The sequence below is a fragment of the Tauraco erythrolophus genome, chromosome 1 (assembly GCF_009769465.1).
Source record: "Tauraco erythrolophus isolate bTauEry1 chromosome 1, bTauEry1.pri, whole genome shotgun sequence".
Taxonomy (NCBI): Eukaryota; Metazoa; Chordata; class Aves; order Musophagiformes; family Musophagidae; genus Tauraco; species Tauraco erythrolophus.
Window position 1 is genome coordinate 33,541,797 of NC_141465.1, and position 14,796 is coordinate 33,556,592.

The 14,796-nt window shown below is 38.7% G+C and overlaps 1 protein-coding gene across 1 annotated transcript; it reads left to right on the forward strand.

Annotated features, from left to right (window-relative positions):
- The first annotated feature begins 2,934 nt into the window (after positions 1-2,934).
- RIPPLY3 (ripply transcriptional repressor 3) lies at positions 2,935-8,785 on the forward strand. The gene is made up of 4 exons (XM_009977994.2): positions 2,935-3,050; positions 3,946-4,015; positions 7,297-7,364; positions 8,638-8,785. The coding sequence occupies exons 1-4, from the start codon at positions 2,935-2,937 to the stop codon at positions 8,783-8,785; spliced, it is 402 nt and encodes a 133-aa protein (XP_009976296.2).
- The last annotated feature ends 6,011 nt before the right edge of the window (positions 8,786-14,796 follow it).

Sequence of the window (14,796 nt, forward strand, 5' to 3'; positions counted from 1 at the left end):
CGTTTCCTCAACTATACCAATTTATATTGAACGTTCTTGCAAATGCACAAGTGCTTTCATGAGAAAAATGGGTAAAACAGGTTTCCCACGAAGATAAAAAAAAACCCTCTTCCAGTTAACAGAGAATAATTGTCTTATGGCTCATTTCTCTCAATATATGATGCTTAATTCCTATAAAGTCAGAATTAGGTCTGTCAAAGTTATTCTCAGGTAGTATGAGAAGTGTGAAAAATACTCCTGACTGGGAAAACAGACAAGCATCTGTAAAAGAATCAGCATTTTCTGATTCTGTGAAGTGTTCTTCACCAAATACAGCACCTCATATTAAAATTAAGTATATTGCAAAAATAATATAGTTCTTAAAATTACACAAGTATGACTGGACTAACCACTGCCTTTTTTTTTTTTTCTCTTTTCCTAAACTAGAGATCAAACACTATTACAGCTGCTCATATTTTACTGGAATAAACAATTTTCCACAGATCTGCAGCCTGAATTTAGCTAATGATTTCCATGAAAATGCCAGTTAAAGGAGTATGCTTCAATTGATTAATACAACAGTGTAATATTAGCTTACATTTTCTCTACAGTGTTGCATGTAAGTATATAAGATTATATTATAGCTTCATTAACAAAATTATATTTTCAATAATTTCGCAATAAATTTGGTCTTGCGGGGCTTTGTCAACAGATTTAATTGAGGGTAACTTTGCATCTTCCGGAGAGCTCTATGTTGGTAGTTTAGACTTTAGTCCTGCACTAATATCCATGTTGGTAGATTCTATCCAGAGGTATAAATCGATTATCCTCACATATGGATCTGATTGCAAGATCAGGACCATAGACATCAGTTGTGTAATGGACACTTCCCTTTCAACTATCAAGTTAAATTAGGTCTAAAGAAAACTAAGCTAATGAAATTATATATGTGTATTTAAGACTGTAATTCAGCAAGATATTTAATTACAATTTAGATTACTTAAGAAGTTTGCTATTTTTTCTCAGAACTCATGCTGCTATTTAATATATAGTTTGTTATTTGAATATTATTCACTATATTCTTCATTCTAATAATTGCATTGATTTTGATACGTAGAAGTTTAAAGTTGTTAGACTGTGCGTCTGTTTTCTTCTTTGAGATACAGTATTATTTACTGAGCTACAAATTTACAAATATTACACAGGATTTGAATATGAGAGGGAGTAGATTTAAGCTGCGAATCCTCTACCGTGTGTTGTCAGTGCTTCCCAGAACAGCATTCAATAGTTTTTGCCTTTGAGTTTAAACCGTGTCTATTTGTCACAGCAAGAAGGGATGTTTTAAAGAACGGGAAAAATTAGTGTAATTGACCTCAACAAATTGAATCCTGGAAACCATTACTGAATACTACTTCAAAAACAGCAGAACATCTGTTATGCTACTACTTTTAGCAGTCTTAGGAGTACCAAGTAGCTGACACAACCGTACAACTTGTATCAGTGCAGGAACATCAGTCTGACTATCAAATCTGACCTAAGCTCCTCCCTGTTGGAAAAAATGACATTTAATTTTAAGCAAAATCATCAGAAGGCACAAAAAACCCATGTGTGCAATGGTATATATACAATGTGTTCTAATACAGAACAATTTCAGGGGAAAATGATGGGAATTCTCCAAGGCAATATACCCAGTGGTTTTTATCTGTGAGTCCAGACTCTTCCTGCTGACTGGACACATATTACCTCCAGCTGGATCATAACTTGAAAAAGAGCCACAAGGCTTACCTCAGAGGGATCTGACTCCTGCTGAGAAATTTCAGTGTCCTCTCAAACTGACCGTTTTGATGGTTTCCTCAACTAAGTCAGCTAGAAGGGACCTAACTCATACTAAATTATCAATGGAGATTCCATGTTCAGTAAATGAAAATTTTTTTCTCTCTCTGGGAAGAAAGTTCACAGTAGAAACCAATTAGATTTGGGAGCCAAATCTGTTCACTTTTATGTTAATGTGTAAACAGCACTGGTGGAAAGAGAATTCAGCTTTAGGTTCTCATAATCCTCTTACTTTTCTGCAGTAGTTGGGAAATAAAGGAAACAAAGTGAACTGTAGCAATGAACCACAACAATGAAAATCAGATAACGTCACTCACCAGATAATAAATTGTTCTTGTACAATGTAACAGGCTATGAGTAATGCACGCTACGAATCAAAACAGTGGGAAGAAAGCTCGGAAGAAGTCTGTTTCTATTCAGTCTTGGTAGGCTTAACGTATATATTGCATACTTGGAAATAAAAGATTCCTTGAAGTGATGACATTCATAGCCCTTATTCTTTGATAGACAAAGTAATCTTTCTTGGCATAAGCTTTCTTCTCCATCCATCAAATACCAATCAAATTAAAGGAGCATCCCTGCAGTCTTCTGGAGTTCACTAGGCCCGTCTTCAAATCCTCTCACCTTCACTAATTTTTGGTATTATTTTCTCTTTTAAAGTTAGGATCTGGAAAAGACTCGTCATTTAAAAAATTATTTTACATTTAAAATTCTCTTCGAGTTTCTGTTACACTTTTTTAGGACGTGATGTTGATGAGTTTTCCCAAGGTACGCAAAACGAGTGTTTACATCACATCTTCCACAATGAGCAAATACGGATTTTGTAAAACAGTGACAGAAAGCTAAAGGGCGCGGATTATTTTCCATGCGATTTGCTAACCAAACTTAACAAAAAGCCTCTGTTTCCCGAGCAGTGCTCTCCCCAGACAGCCTGCCCACTTGGAGAGCCCTGTCTTTGAACTGTTTGGAGGAGTCAAAAGAAATCTCATTAAGGATGTTTCCCTGCTTTACCTGAGGCCATGTTTGTTTTAGGTAAGTATTCTTTGGGAGTTGAGAGCAAGGAGGGGCTCAAAGGCCCAGGCGAGCGCCCAACCTGCCACAGGCTCGAGACCATCCAGTGCCATGGAGGGTGCAGCTGCAGGTCTCCCGCTCCAGGCCACGGCCGGCTGCATCTGTCATCACTCCCGGGACGCCCGGCAGCGGCAGCACCCATCCCAGCCAAGGGAGCACCCAGAGAGGTAAGGCAGGTGCAGAGAGACTTTTTTCAGCAGCCTTCCTTTCAAATCTCTGACTGTAAGTGTCATTTCAATGTAATGGTTTTGGCATTAAATAGACAACGGAAAACAACTTCCAACTTTAGATGTAAGGCAAAATACGTTTAATTCAGAACTGGCGTTTTATTTCTTTTGCCAATATTTTATCCTTTTCAGTCAAACATTTCAGAACTTACTTATAAATGGAAGTGAATGAAAATTGTGATAACTGATTTATTATTTTTTAGATTTATTTACTTTGCATATCTGAAAGCACTTTTCCATTTCCCCAGCTGTGTGGATCTGCTACACAGCAGCAGAGATGGAAAGTGCTGTTAAAAAGAGCAGCTGTAGTTGTAGTCCCTGCCACCAAACAAAAGGCAGATGTGGCATCCACCACTGCATATGCTCTCTTAAGCTAAGTAGATCAGATTGCCCATGTCAGTTTAGTGCTGGAGTTGCTTACTCAATAAATAACCAGCCACTCACTGACGACACAGAATCTGTATTTAGACATACTGTCAGAGAGAGAGGGTTACTTTTTATTTTGTAGCACTGCTGCATAAAGAAAAAGATTTCAGTATTAAATACATCATTTGGAGTTCAATGCAGTCGTTTTGAGTCATGAAATCTTAAACAGAAATGGCACCTTAGCTAAAAATGTGCAAGCATTTCTCTAGTTAGTTTAATCAGATTGTAGACAGAAGACAGACTAATGTTGCCGTAGAAATCAGATTTACCAAATCAAAATGTGTTGAAAAGAAAAAAAAATCATGTTATTTCAAAAGATACCAGCAGAATCTACCAAAAGGAGCTGTACTGTATGGATACTACCACAAAGAATTAACTGTGGGAGTGCTATTCTATCTTAATCTTTCAGCAGCCCTGCTTTATGGAGGCCCTGGATGCTCACAGCAAGAGATGGTGAGATGACAGAGAATCAACAAATGGTGAGACTAAATTCTGGAGAAAATAATCCTTATAGAAAACAGGTGCAGAAATTGAAACTATTTGAACACAGGAAGTGAGACTTGGTCATCTATTCATTTGTTCTTTCAAGCGTTTCCTCAGTGTTAGAAAATATGGTTCAAATCACAGCGTTCTGTACATGATAATGGTTAAAAGTATCTCTAATTTTGTATCAGATATAGAATCACTATCAGTACTTAAAGAGCTGCAGAAAACATTCCTTACTCAAAATAATCCTTATTTTAACAGCAGTTTTTATTTTCTTAATTATAAAAATAAGAATAACCTCAGTTTGAAATTACCAGGTATAGTCGATATGTGATATTTTGTATATAGAGGGAGTTTGAGTGAAAATGACTTTTAGATTAAATTTAAAAAACATACTGTCAGGTGCACAGTTTTATTGATTTTTTTTGGGAGGAATGTTGCTATAGCTAAATTCGCTAGGAAATCAACAGAAAATTGGATTTTAGAGTAGCTCTTACTGCCAAGCGCCTTTGAAAGGCACTGTGATTATTAGTTTTACTTACTCGTGTAGGAAGATTTGTTAGGATCAATGAATAAAAATAGAGATTGAAGCACATTCAACATAGGTTCTGACACTGCGAACTTTAAAAAATGTATTGAAATAGTGCTCCTCCCATGCTTAGTTTTAAGCAGCACCCAATCAACAATTACATCTTCAACTTTTTACCAAAGACTCAGCAGATTAAGACAACAACTCTCCTTAGTGCAAGTCTTTAAAGACTCACAATTTCTATTATATTCTAACATGTGCAACACCTCTTTACCTTGTACTTTTTGTCTGCTGAAGATGGAGGTTTTAACTATATAGATCTGAGGGAGTTCTGCACTCCTCCCAGCAGGTGACTTGAGAAAGCCTGCAGAAGAATGTCCTTACCAGCAGTGTTCCAAGCTTTGCCAGAGGCACCTCTAAATTTGCTAAGGATGAAAGGGGTCTTACTCTCATGAGAATACGTGCTTACAGTGATGATTTCAAGAAACTAAGGTTTCTGAAATCAGGAAGTTGTGATTTATTACCGAGTTTATGTTTTTGTAGAAAATTTTATTCAACCAGCTCAAAAGTTTTAATTCACACTTGGGCTTCTGCCCACTTGTGTGAGAAAAACGAACCATATATGAAGTTTTCACAGTTATTGCTAACAGCCTCGCATTATTTCAAGCCAATAATAGCTGAAACAGTTGGTTTCAATTTTTTAACATTTCTCCCTCCTGCCAGAAGCTTCTCAGATCCTTCTCACCCATACCTTATGGCCCATCCACACTGCTTCAGTTTTCGAGGTGCCTCTTTAGCTTGGGACCTAACGAGGGCTGAAGGAGGGCTTTAGGAGCCCTTTCATATGGTTTTTAACAGGGTCACAACAACTGAGGAAAGATGCTTGGATTCTTTGTGTGATGCATAGGCGGGAAGAGGTGCTCACTAATGCATACCTACATCCTGCAGCTGTGGAAGGCAAGAGGTATCTTCCTCAGCAAAGTTACTGAGGTTGCTAGCAGAAGCCCTTCAAAGATGAGTTGAGCACAATGTTTTGCTAGTTAGTTGTGCACTGGCTGCTTTTATTTTCTGCAATGTATACATACAAATGCCGATGCTTACAGATCAGTAGACACTGCAGAGTGAAGGAAACTGCAAGATGCAGAGCAAAGCACTAAAAAATAAAAGTACTAGTAAAAAAACCTAATAATTTAACCTCTATTGCCAAGAACATGTGTTACACTATACCCTATAATTACCTATGCGTAACAATTTCCTTATATAAAAATTAACACTTTTCTTCCTACCTAATTCAAATACGTCATTATTTATGCCCAAAGGAAAGCCATGAAAAGTAATTTAAAGTTACTATGATCTTTAAGGTCCCTTCTAACCCAAACCATTCTACGATTCTATTGCCATATCTACAACATAACACAAATTAACACTGAACATTTTCTGCTATAGACAAACTGAGTTAGATTTTGCATTTAATTGGCCTTTATTAGGATTGCTTTTCAGAAATGCTGTATTATAGTCTGAAAAGAAAAAGCATATGATGTGTGTTTAATCAATGTGTATTATTACATATATAATTGCTAAAAAATAATATGCATTCTAAAGAGAAGACAGTAGAAAATACAGGTCAATAAAGACAAAAAAGGCCATTTTAATTTTGATCTAAATATGAAAGGAGAAAAATAACATGGTATTTAACACAGATACTATGATCACATCTACAATGTTCAGCCAGATCAGGAGTTCATTGAAAAGTAAATGAGTCTCCTGATTAAATACAAAAAAAACCCTCAACAAATTCCTAACAGCCTGAAGACAACCCATTTTGGCTACAAGACAAACACATGGGTACAACATAAAAGGTACAGAGAGAATTCTATAGGACCCCTTGCTCAGTCCATAGCCCAAGGGCTTTTTGGGGCCCTCCAGAATATCGATGCTGAAGCCTGTTTCCTCAGAAAGACAGATGAATTTGCTCTGACAGTTGCAAAAGTAATCTTTGTCTGTTTGTAGCAGAGTGGATGGTTGCTAGCTTCTGTTCGCTAGAAGTTCTAGTATAGCAAAGCTGAATCTTCCTATTTTATGCAACATCAAGTTTATAGTGATAGAAGGAAAAAAAAAGTCGTCTTGTTTTAAGATATGGAAGAGAATCCATGCCTACAAGGTGAAGCAATAGAGCTGAGTGACTTTGCAAGATCTTTTCGGGTTTACATTTGCTTTTTATCGCTATCTGCATAGAAATATGAGATGCCAGTTGTGTCTTGATTTTACTATTTGGACTCTTAATGTGCTTGTGTGATCTTTGATTACAGTTAAACTTGCCAACTTGAACATTTCAACTCCTAACTACTGGTTAGTGTAGCTAAAGAGGTATTTTATGAAACCCTAACCTCCTAATCTTTTCTACTGATTGAAAATCCTTTTTTCTTCCAATCACTGACCTTCCATTTGGTGATGTTATTAGCTCACCACTTTCTGTAGATATGCCGTAAGAACTTAAGCAAAGTGTTCAACACTTCATGGCTGTAAGGCTCATAAACCATACAAGTTCAAATGCTTTGTTGAATGTGCAAATATGGGCAGCCTTTGAGCACATGTATTCTCTGAAGTATGCTTAGCCAGAGTAAAACAACTTGCAGCACAGCAAATAAAGCAACATTACTATATAATTTTACAGTTACCTGTAGAATAAAAAAGTGAAATCTTAATTTTTAGCTTATTCTAAACAATAAATACGTCTCTTTACAGTTAGAACTGGATGGTCAACTAATAAATTTTAGATCAAAAGGAGCCCTGGGGTTTCAACATCCAGTGAGGTGAGTTAAGTCCTGTCACTTGATACAAGAAAAGTGACACCTTTGGAGACAAGATTCCTTCTTGGGAGAAGTATCAGATTGTCTCAGGAGAAGTATCAGTTTGTCTCTGGAATATCTCTTTTTGGTAATGCAGTTTAACTACCCACCAGACTCCATAGACTTTTATCCCTCCACGAGGAAAGTTGCTTAGGCTGAACAGAACCTGAAACAGTATGTCAATACTGAAAATAAGAAAAAAGTAATCTTAAATGAAACAATGTTCTTCTGCCTTATCTAATTTATATTTACATTTATGAATATGATAACAACCTCACGAAGCCCAAATAATTAATGTGAACAGCTGCTAATGGAATGTGACTAGTTACAGATCTGTCATGAGGTTGCTTAAATTTGCTCTTGAATAGAAGTTGAACTCCAAGTAAAGCTTTTCCTAAGCTAGAAGGATTTATAAGGGTTTTCACCAACATTTGGATTTCTTAAAGCTTAATGATGCAGAAACTCGTGATTTGGACTTTTGTTTAGAGGAGGAAAATTAAGGGAATATCCTTCTTCTTTACAAGCACTTGTTTCTATAAAAGCTGTAGAAGCTGAAATTCTGTGTAACCTTTATCACTGTCAAATTTAATTGAAAACTGGCCAAAGTGGAACCAAGAGGAAGAGGTGTACATATTATGCACACAAAACCACATACAGCTGTATACAGACCACATAAGTTTTGCTTTAGTGGGAAAGCTGGTGAAAACCTGAAATGTAAATTAAGACATTTATAATTTCAATAAAAAACATTATGAATTTTGAAATAAATCTCTCTTAGTGTACATCTCCTCTACCTGGAAACACAAAAATCCCACTAAGATCAACTTCTATGCAACAGGCAACCCACCCCAATCTTAACCTGGTGTCTTAATCTTAATTTCAGAGTCCCAGGACATTCCTCAAACTTCCCCCAGTTGCACTGGATGCTTCCACTCTGAACTGTGCTAAAAAACAAACCAAAACAAAACATCTCAAGCACACATCATTGCCCTGGCAACACTTTATCAATCAGAGTGGGAATTTAGATAAATCCAATATACAATATGCCCAAAACAGCTGAGGTAACTTAAAATCAACTGTACCTTTTAGTTAGCAACTTTTATTTTAAAAGACAAGGAACCCCAGGATTTTTCGCTCTTCAAAGAAAGATAAAAATAGGTTTTAATACTCAAGCTAGCTTAGCTGGGAAAGTGGACCATAGTTTTACTTTTTCTCTTAAAATATGTTTTCTTATTAGACTTTATTTGCCCAAGTCGAAATCCCAAAAGTTTCTTAATAACATCGGAGAGAAGGTTCTGGCAAGTTTTCCAGTACAAGCTACAATTCACTTCTACAATGATGACACTGACTCTGAGGAAGACGAAGAAGAAAGCAGTTCAGCCTAATAATGAACAGTGGTCAGCCTTGACAAACACAAAATAAAAATTAAAAAAAAACCCAAGAGATCAAAAAGGAGCTGTCACAAATGTATGGACAAACGTCTGAATGAACAAAGAAAATGCACCAAAGTTCATAAGAAAACTATTTATAACTATTTTACCAGAAGAATGAGTCAATGCAACTGGAAACTAAGAGGAAATCCTTTTGTGTTTTGAGAGACTGTTACATAAAACCATGAAGTCGAACAAAAGATTAGAATGTTTTAAACTATGATGGTTTAAGTACCACGTATTAAGAACATTAAGAGCACTGTACTCATTATTTTTTTACATTACAGTCCTGATAAAATGAGAATAGGATTGATTATGGGGCAAAATAGTGTAATGCACAGTCCCTGAATAACCCAAAGGCTTTGACACACAACATTTTTAAGAATTTAAGTAAAGAATGTTACAAAATGCAAAGACTATTGCCTATTAGCTCCATGGGGCATGTTTATTCTGATATAAATGCTGTATGCTGAATTGACCTAATCCATTTCAAGGGAGATTCCAGTATAACCCCCTGTCAAGACAAGTTCTAAATTACAATCATGATATTTTCTGGAGTCCTGTCGTTCTGTTATTACCAGCTTTCTCCCCTCTGATCAGAAAAGTGCTTTTTTGTCAGTCAGAAAAACAGTCGGCCTTGATTAAAAACACTGATTTAATTTAATGGCACATTAAAACATGCATTATGTGCTACTTTTGTTTTTGTCTTCACCACAATATTCAAATCTTATTTCTATAGCTGTGTGCTTGAATATATGATTTTAATACAACTGACCTACTGTTGATTCCTGTGTAGTGGGGTTTGGATGTATCTCTTACTACCTTGGCATTTGTTTTAAATTGATGTTCATGAAGACTAAAATTTACTAATTTTCATAAGCATCTTTATGTTATATACAATGTAGACTCATTTGTTCCAACACTGTTATTTCACTGGAAAAAAATGCTTTTTCAGTAAAGTTTATTTAATTCAGAGAATTGGTATCATCTGTTGTATTTAACCTTTTGTTTGCATAAGTTTTGTATGCTCAGAGGGTTGCCAGTACTTGTCTTGCTATGCCAGCATTTTTTAGTTAGCTCAAGAGTTAGCTATTTGGCCCCACTATATTTCAGAATTATGCTTCAGGTACCTTATCTCTAACCAAAACTGCCATAGTTTCCCCAGAGACAAGACAAAGGCAGAATTCAAGATTCTTGGCCTCTTTTATGCTACTGTTGATGGTGTAGATAAGGTCATACAGTTTTAAGAGCCACTTAAAGTGTGTGTCAGATCTTCTTCTTAGTAGAATGTACTATCAAACAAAGCGAGTGTTATAAATTCTAACTCTAGCAAATTAGGATTCCAAATGAATGAACATATTAGAATAGAGGAATTTTTTAAAATCTCCATTTACAAATTAAAAAGTAAATCTATTAATTAAATTTACACAAGAAGACAGCATCCTATAACATATGGAATTACAAGAACTAGTTGAAATTGTAAATCCTGGTGTGACACATGAAAATTCAGCTTTTATATTTCACTCGTTCATCATCTCCACATCTTCACTTCCTAACATATGGCACTAAAATACTGACATTTTAAAGGTCTTTCACTTTTCTCATAACATATCCTAAAATTATTTATGCTGGAGCTTCCCCATTATTCAGTCTGTAGCTGCCGTGTTTTGGTGCAGCCGGCAGCTCAGCCACCACGGATGCCGCTCACTCACTCCTCTCCCTCCGGGTGGAGTGGAGAGGATAAAACTGTAACAAAAGGCCTGAGGGTCGAGGCAAAAACAGGGAGGGATCACCCACCAACCATGGCCCCAGGCAAAACGGACTGTTTGGGGACAAATCTATTTAATTCGTTAATGGTTCATTCAGAGAGGATAAAAAGAAGCAAAGACAGATCTTAAAAATGCCTTCCCCTCACCTGTCCCTTCTTCTTGACTCTACCTCCTCCCACAGAGGCACAGGGCAACAAAGAATAGGGGGGTTGCAGGTCAGTTCATCACACGTTGTTTCTGCTGCTCCTTTCTTGAAGGAGGAGGAATCCTTACACTCTTCTCCCCTGCTCCAATGGATCCCCTCCTCACAGGAGAGTCCACAGACTTATCCAACGTGAGTCCTTCCTGCAGGATGCAATCCTTACCCATCAGATTACTCCAGTGCAGGCCTCTTTCCCACAGAGTCGCAGTTTAGGGAGCTGCCACCTGCTCCAGCATGGGGTTCTCCACAGGCTTCAGATGCCTCTCCGCCTCGCCGTCAGTCTCCAGTCACTGACAAAGACCATTCTCTATGACCTCCTTCAGGCACAGGCATCTCTGTTCCAGCATGGGGTTCTCCAGGGGCTGCAGGTGCATCTCTGCTCCACCGTTCATCTCCATGGGTGGCAGGGGGGCCACTGCTGTCTCACCACAGGCTGCAGGGGAATCAGCCCTGGCACACCTCCTCCCACTCCATCTTCACTGCCTTGGTGTCTGAATGGCCGTTTCTCTCAGATCTCAGTCCTTTCTCCACTGCAGCTGTGCCGGGCTCAACAAACCTCGGTAGCAGTGGCCGAGTGTGGGCAGTCCCCCGTGAGGGAGGCCAGGGGGCCAGCCTCTGCCTCCCCACTCTTTTCACTGGAGGTCCAGCTTCGTTCAGGCTCATTTGTCTCTACCTTAAATAGAGCATTTGCAGAGGTGCCGATTGACTCAGCCCTGGCCTGAGGGAATGGGGAGGGTCTCACCTGGCCAGAGGCCAGACCAACCAGTTCTGGAGCCAGGGAAGCAGCTACTTACAGGGGCCATTTCTGCAGCCCCTCCCATAAACCCAGCACAGTAGCACAAACAGAAAAGCACCCAAGATCACTTAACAGCTCAGCAATAATACATTCCCTACAATGGTCAAATTATTGTACATTAAGCCTCAACTTCTTCCTTGCAAGAAGCTCTAGTCTCCATCAATGCTCAGGCTGAGTTCCCTCCCAACATTTGGAGTTCTGCCCTCACTTTGAGTCCTGGGCAGGGCTTTTCCTCACCTGTTAAGACACCTCAGTGTGCATCTGTGTGCTATTTTAATCTGTGCTATGACACAAACCAACTTGGTTGCTGCTGAATTACTCAGACCTTCATTGAGGATTACCGGAATCAGAGAGATGTGCTGAGAGACCCATCTCCATCTCCTACAAAAACGTTGGTTACCACACAATCCCCATACAGCATGGTGCTCCCTAACATGCGCACTACTCTGAAGAGCCATCTGCCTTACACAGATATTGTCACCATTTAAGGATCTATTATGCAAAAACACTCTGTAGGTTTTTCCTTGCTAATCCTTCCCTTTCTATTGAGAACATGCTGCCTGTTCTTCCTTTACAGCTTCTCTGCCTGTCCTGCAGATGCCCAGCAGTAGGCTGTGGTTACTCTTCAGAAAAGCCTCAGATGAGACCAATGCACGCTTGCAGACACAGATGCCCAGCAAGAGCTGGTGTTATTATTGTTGTGGGATAGCCATGAGGGACTAATATCCACAGGACCATGTGACATAAACAAAGGCCAGCTTCAGTTGCAGCCGAGACTGAGCTTCTTGCATTAAGGAGAGGTTTTGAGCTGGAGGGATTAGCACCAACAGGCAGGACTAGGTGTCGATGCTGAGGATCGGTTATTAACTCCAGACAGAAATCTTTGAAAGCTCTATCTGAAAATGTGATAACTGCAACTTGGATGATCAGCAGAAAGACAGAGCTTTTGAAGATCTGTGTCTGGAGTTAATATCAAATCTTTAGCATCAACATGTCATCTTCCAGGTGCTCACTCCACTTGTGTGGAGCTTTGTTGTTCTGTCCTGTACTCTCACCAGCTGGTGGTCAACCAGTCTGGAGTGGCAAGTGGCTCACTGAGACCTGTGAAAAAGCCTCCTGGATAAGTGCCAGCAGCATGCCAGAACTCTGCCAGGTTTTAAGTTGATTTTTGGTTGGCGAAATCTACTGTTTATTTTGAGAAATGGAAAGCATCTGTTTCAGTATACTAACTATTTTTCAGAAGTCTTGGTAAAGAAACTTTGGTCAGTAGAAGCAGCTTCAGATGGGCTTACTAATAGAACAACACAAGAGAACAGATACAGTATAGACAGTGGCCATACATACTAACAGAACTACCACATCAATACCAGATGGGGCATCTTATTCCAAGTTTCCTGTAACATGCCCAGGCAGAATCTGACCATTTGGAACTTGTCCAGAATTTCCAGACCTACAGCAAACCACATAGGACAGTAGCTCCATTAAAAATATTCCTAGGCAGAAAAGAGGAGTAGTTTTAGACAAATGCTGGAGGTTTGGAAATCCCAGACAACTGGCCACTGAATAAAGGCAGATGGATTACTCAGAATGTGAGCTGTATCCTAGAAAATTATATTCATACTTGACATGAACGTCATGAAGAGAGAGGAAGGGGAAGAATGATCAAGTATACAGATTATATGAACAACAAAATAGATCAGAACTTTTCAGCCTGGAAGACAAGATTGATTTTATAAAAGTAGTCTTTTACATCTTGAGTGGCTGTTGCAGATGGAATGTTTTAACATGGTTATGATTTAGCAGCAATTCAAGATTTAATAATGGTACGAGGTAAATCAAAGGTTAAATTTTTAGCAACACTTGATGATTAACCAATTTAAAGATTAACAAGGCGATTCAGTAGGATATGTTTTAATTAAAACAGTGACTCAATTACAGATTCAAAATGACAAGATTCACACTAACTTACTACAAGGTGTCCTAAATCAAAATATATATATGTACCTATGTATAAAACATAAGCATGCAAACAGAAATATTTGGATCCAGTGAAATATAGACATCCACACTCATGAAGACAAATGTGTATATTCAAACACATAGATAGATATAGATGGAAGAGGCAAGCCTATGGGTGAAATTTCCCTCTCGAGCTTAGAGTAAATACTCACAATGCATCAGCATTCCTCAACGGGCAATAACTTAACTGAGACTCAAGGAGGGTACTTTACTTCGTCCTTCTGTCAGCTTTGTCAGCAGATGACTTGCGGAGTACCTGAGAGGTGTCCCATCTCAGGGGAGATGCTGGTCACAGCCCGCTGCGACCCAGGAGAGCTCAAAGGGTCTCACTTGGAATCGCTATTTATAGGGTTCGAGATAATTGGCTTTTGTCAGGTATTTTTCCATTTCAGCCCAACTCAGATGGTGAAATATTCTGGTATTTTCCAGCTATGCAAACCCTGAACTTGCTGATTCTGAGGTTTCTGGCATCACACTTTCTGGGCCGCAATCCAGGTACCAGGTCAAGTGGAGGCATGGTACATTAACGGGGTTCCTTAACGCTCTGGTTCGCTGCCTTTCACAATCCACACCCAACTCATCCTAGGCTGGTGAGCGGTCCAGCAAAAGGAGGGGAATCACACCAAGCACAGAGTGGTCCAGGCAGGGGAGGATTGCATCATCACAATGTCCTGGAGATGATGGAGAACAATTGGACATCAAATGAAAATAGTGAGCAGTCAGTCTAAAACAAAAGAAAGCACTTAATTCAGCTTGTGATTAAGCTGTGATGTTGAAACTGAATTTACCTACTATATAAGAAGTAAACAAAAGATTTTCCTAGGAAAATAAAAAGATACAACATCTGACTCAGAAGTGTCACATTGTTGCAGGCTGGGGAAGCATTCTGGGGAAACATTACTAGTTTCTTGCCCTAATCTTGTTTGCTCTTGCCAGTGTTGGAAGCAGGATATTAGCTATATTTATCTTTGGTCTCCCACAAAACGGGCATTTTAATATTCGTAAATGGACTACATCCTGGATACATCAGATGCAGGTTTAATGACATAAGCAAGTGTTGTTACAAATCCACATCTCTGAAACAGAAAAACAAAATCTTAAGAGAAGTGTGTCCTTTAAGACAGTAGAAGAGGCACTGTTACTAGAAAAATGCAACTGGCTGACAGTCTTACCAAAGGCT

Coding starts and splice junctions, on each gene's coding strand:
- RIPPLY3 (XM_009977994.2), top strand. CDS start 2,935: ATGGAGGGTGCAGCTGCAGGTCTCCCGCTCCAGGCCACGGCCGGCTGC. Junction 4,016..7,296: donor TGACAGAGAATCAACAAATG/GTGAGACTAAAT, acceptor GTCTCTTTACAG/TTAGAACTGGATGGTCAACT. Junction 7,365..8,637: donor GGGTTTCAACATCCAGTGAG/GTGAGTTAAGTC, acceptor TTTTCTTATTAG/ACTTTATTTGCCCAAGTCGA.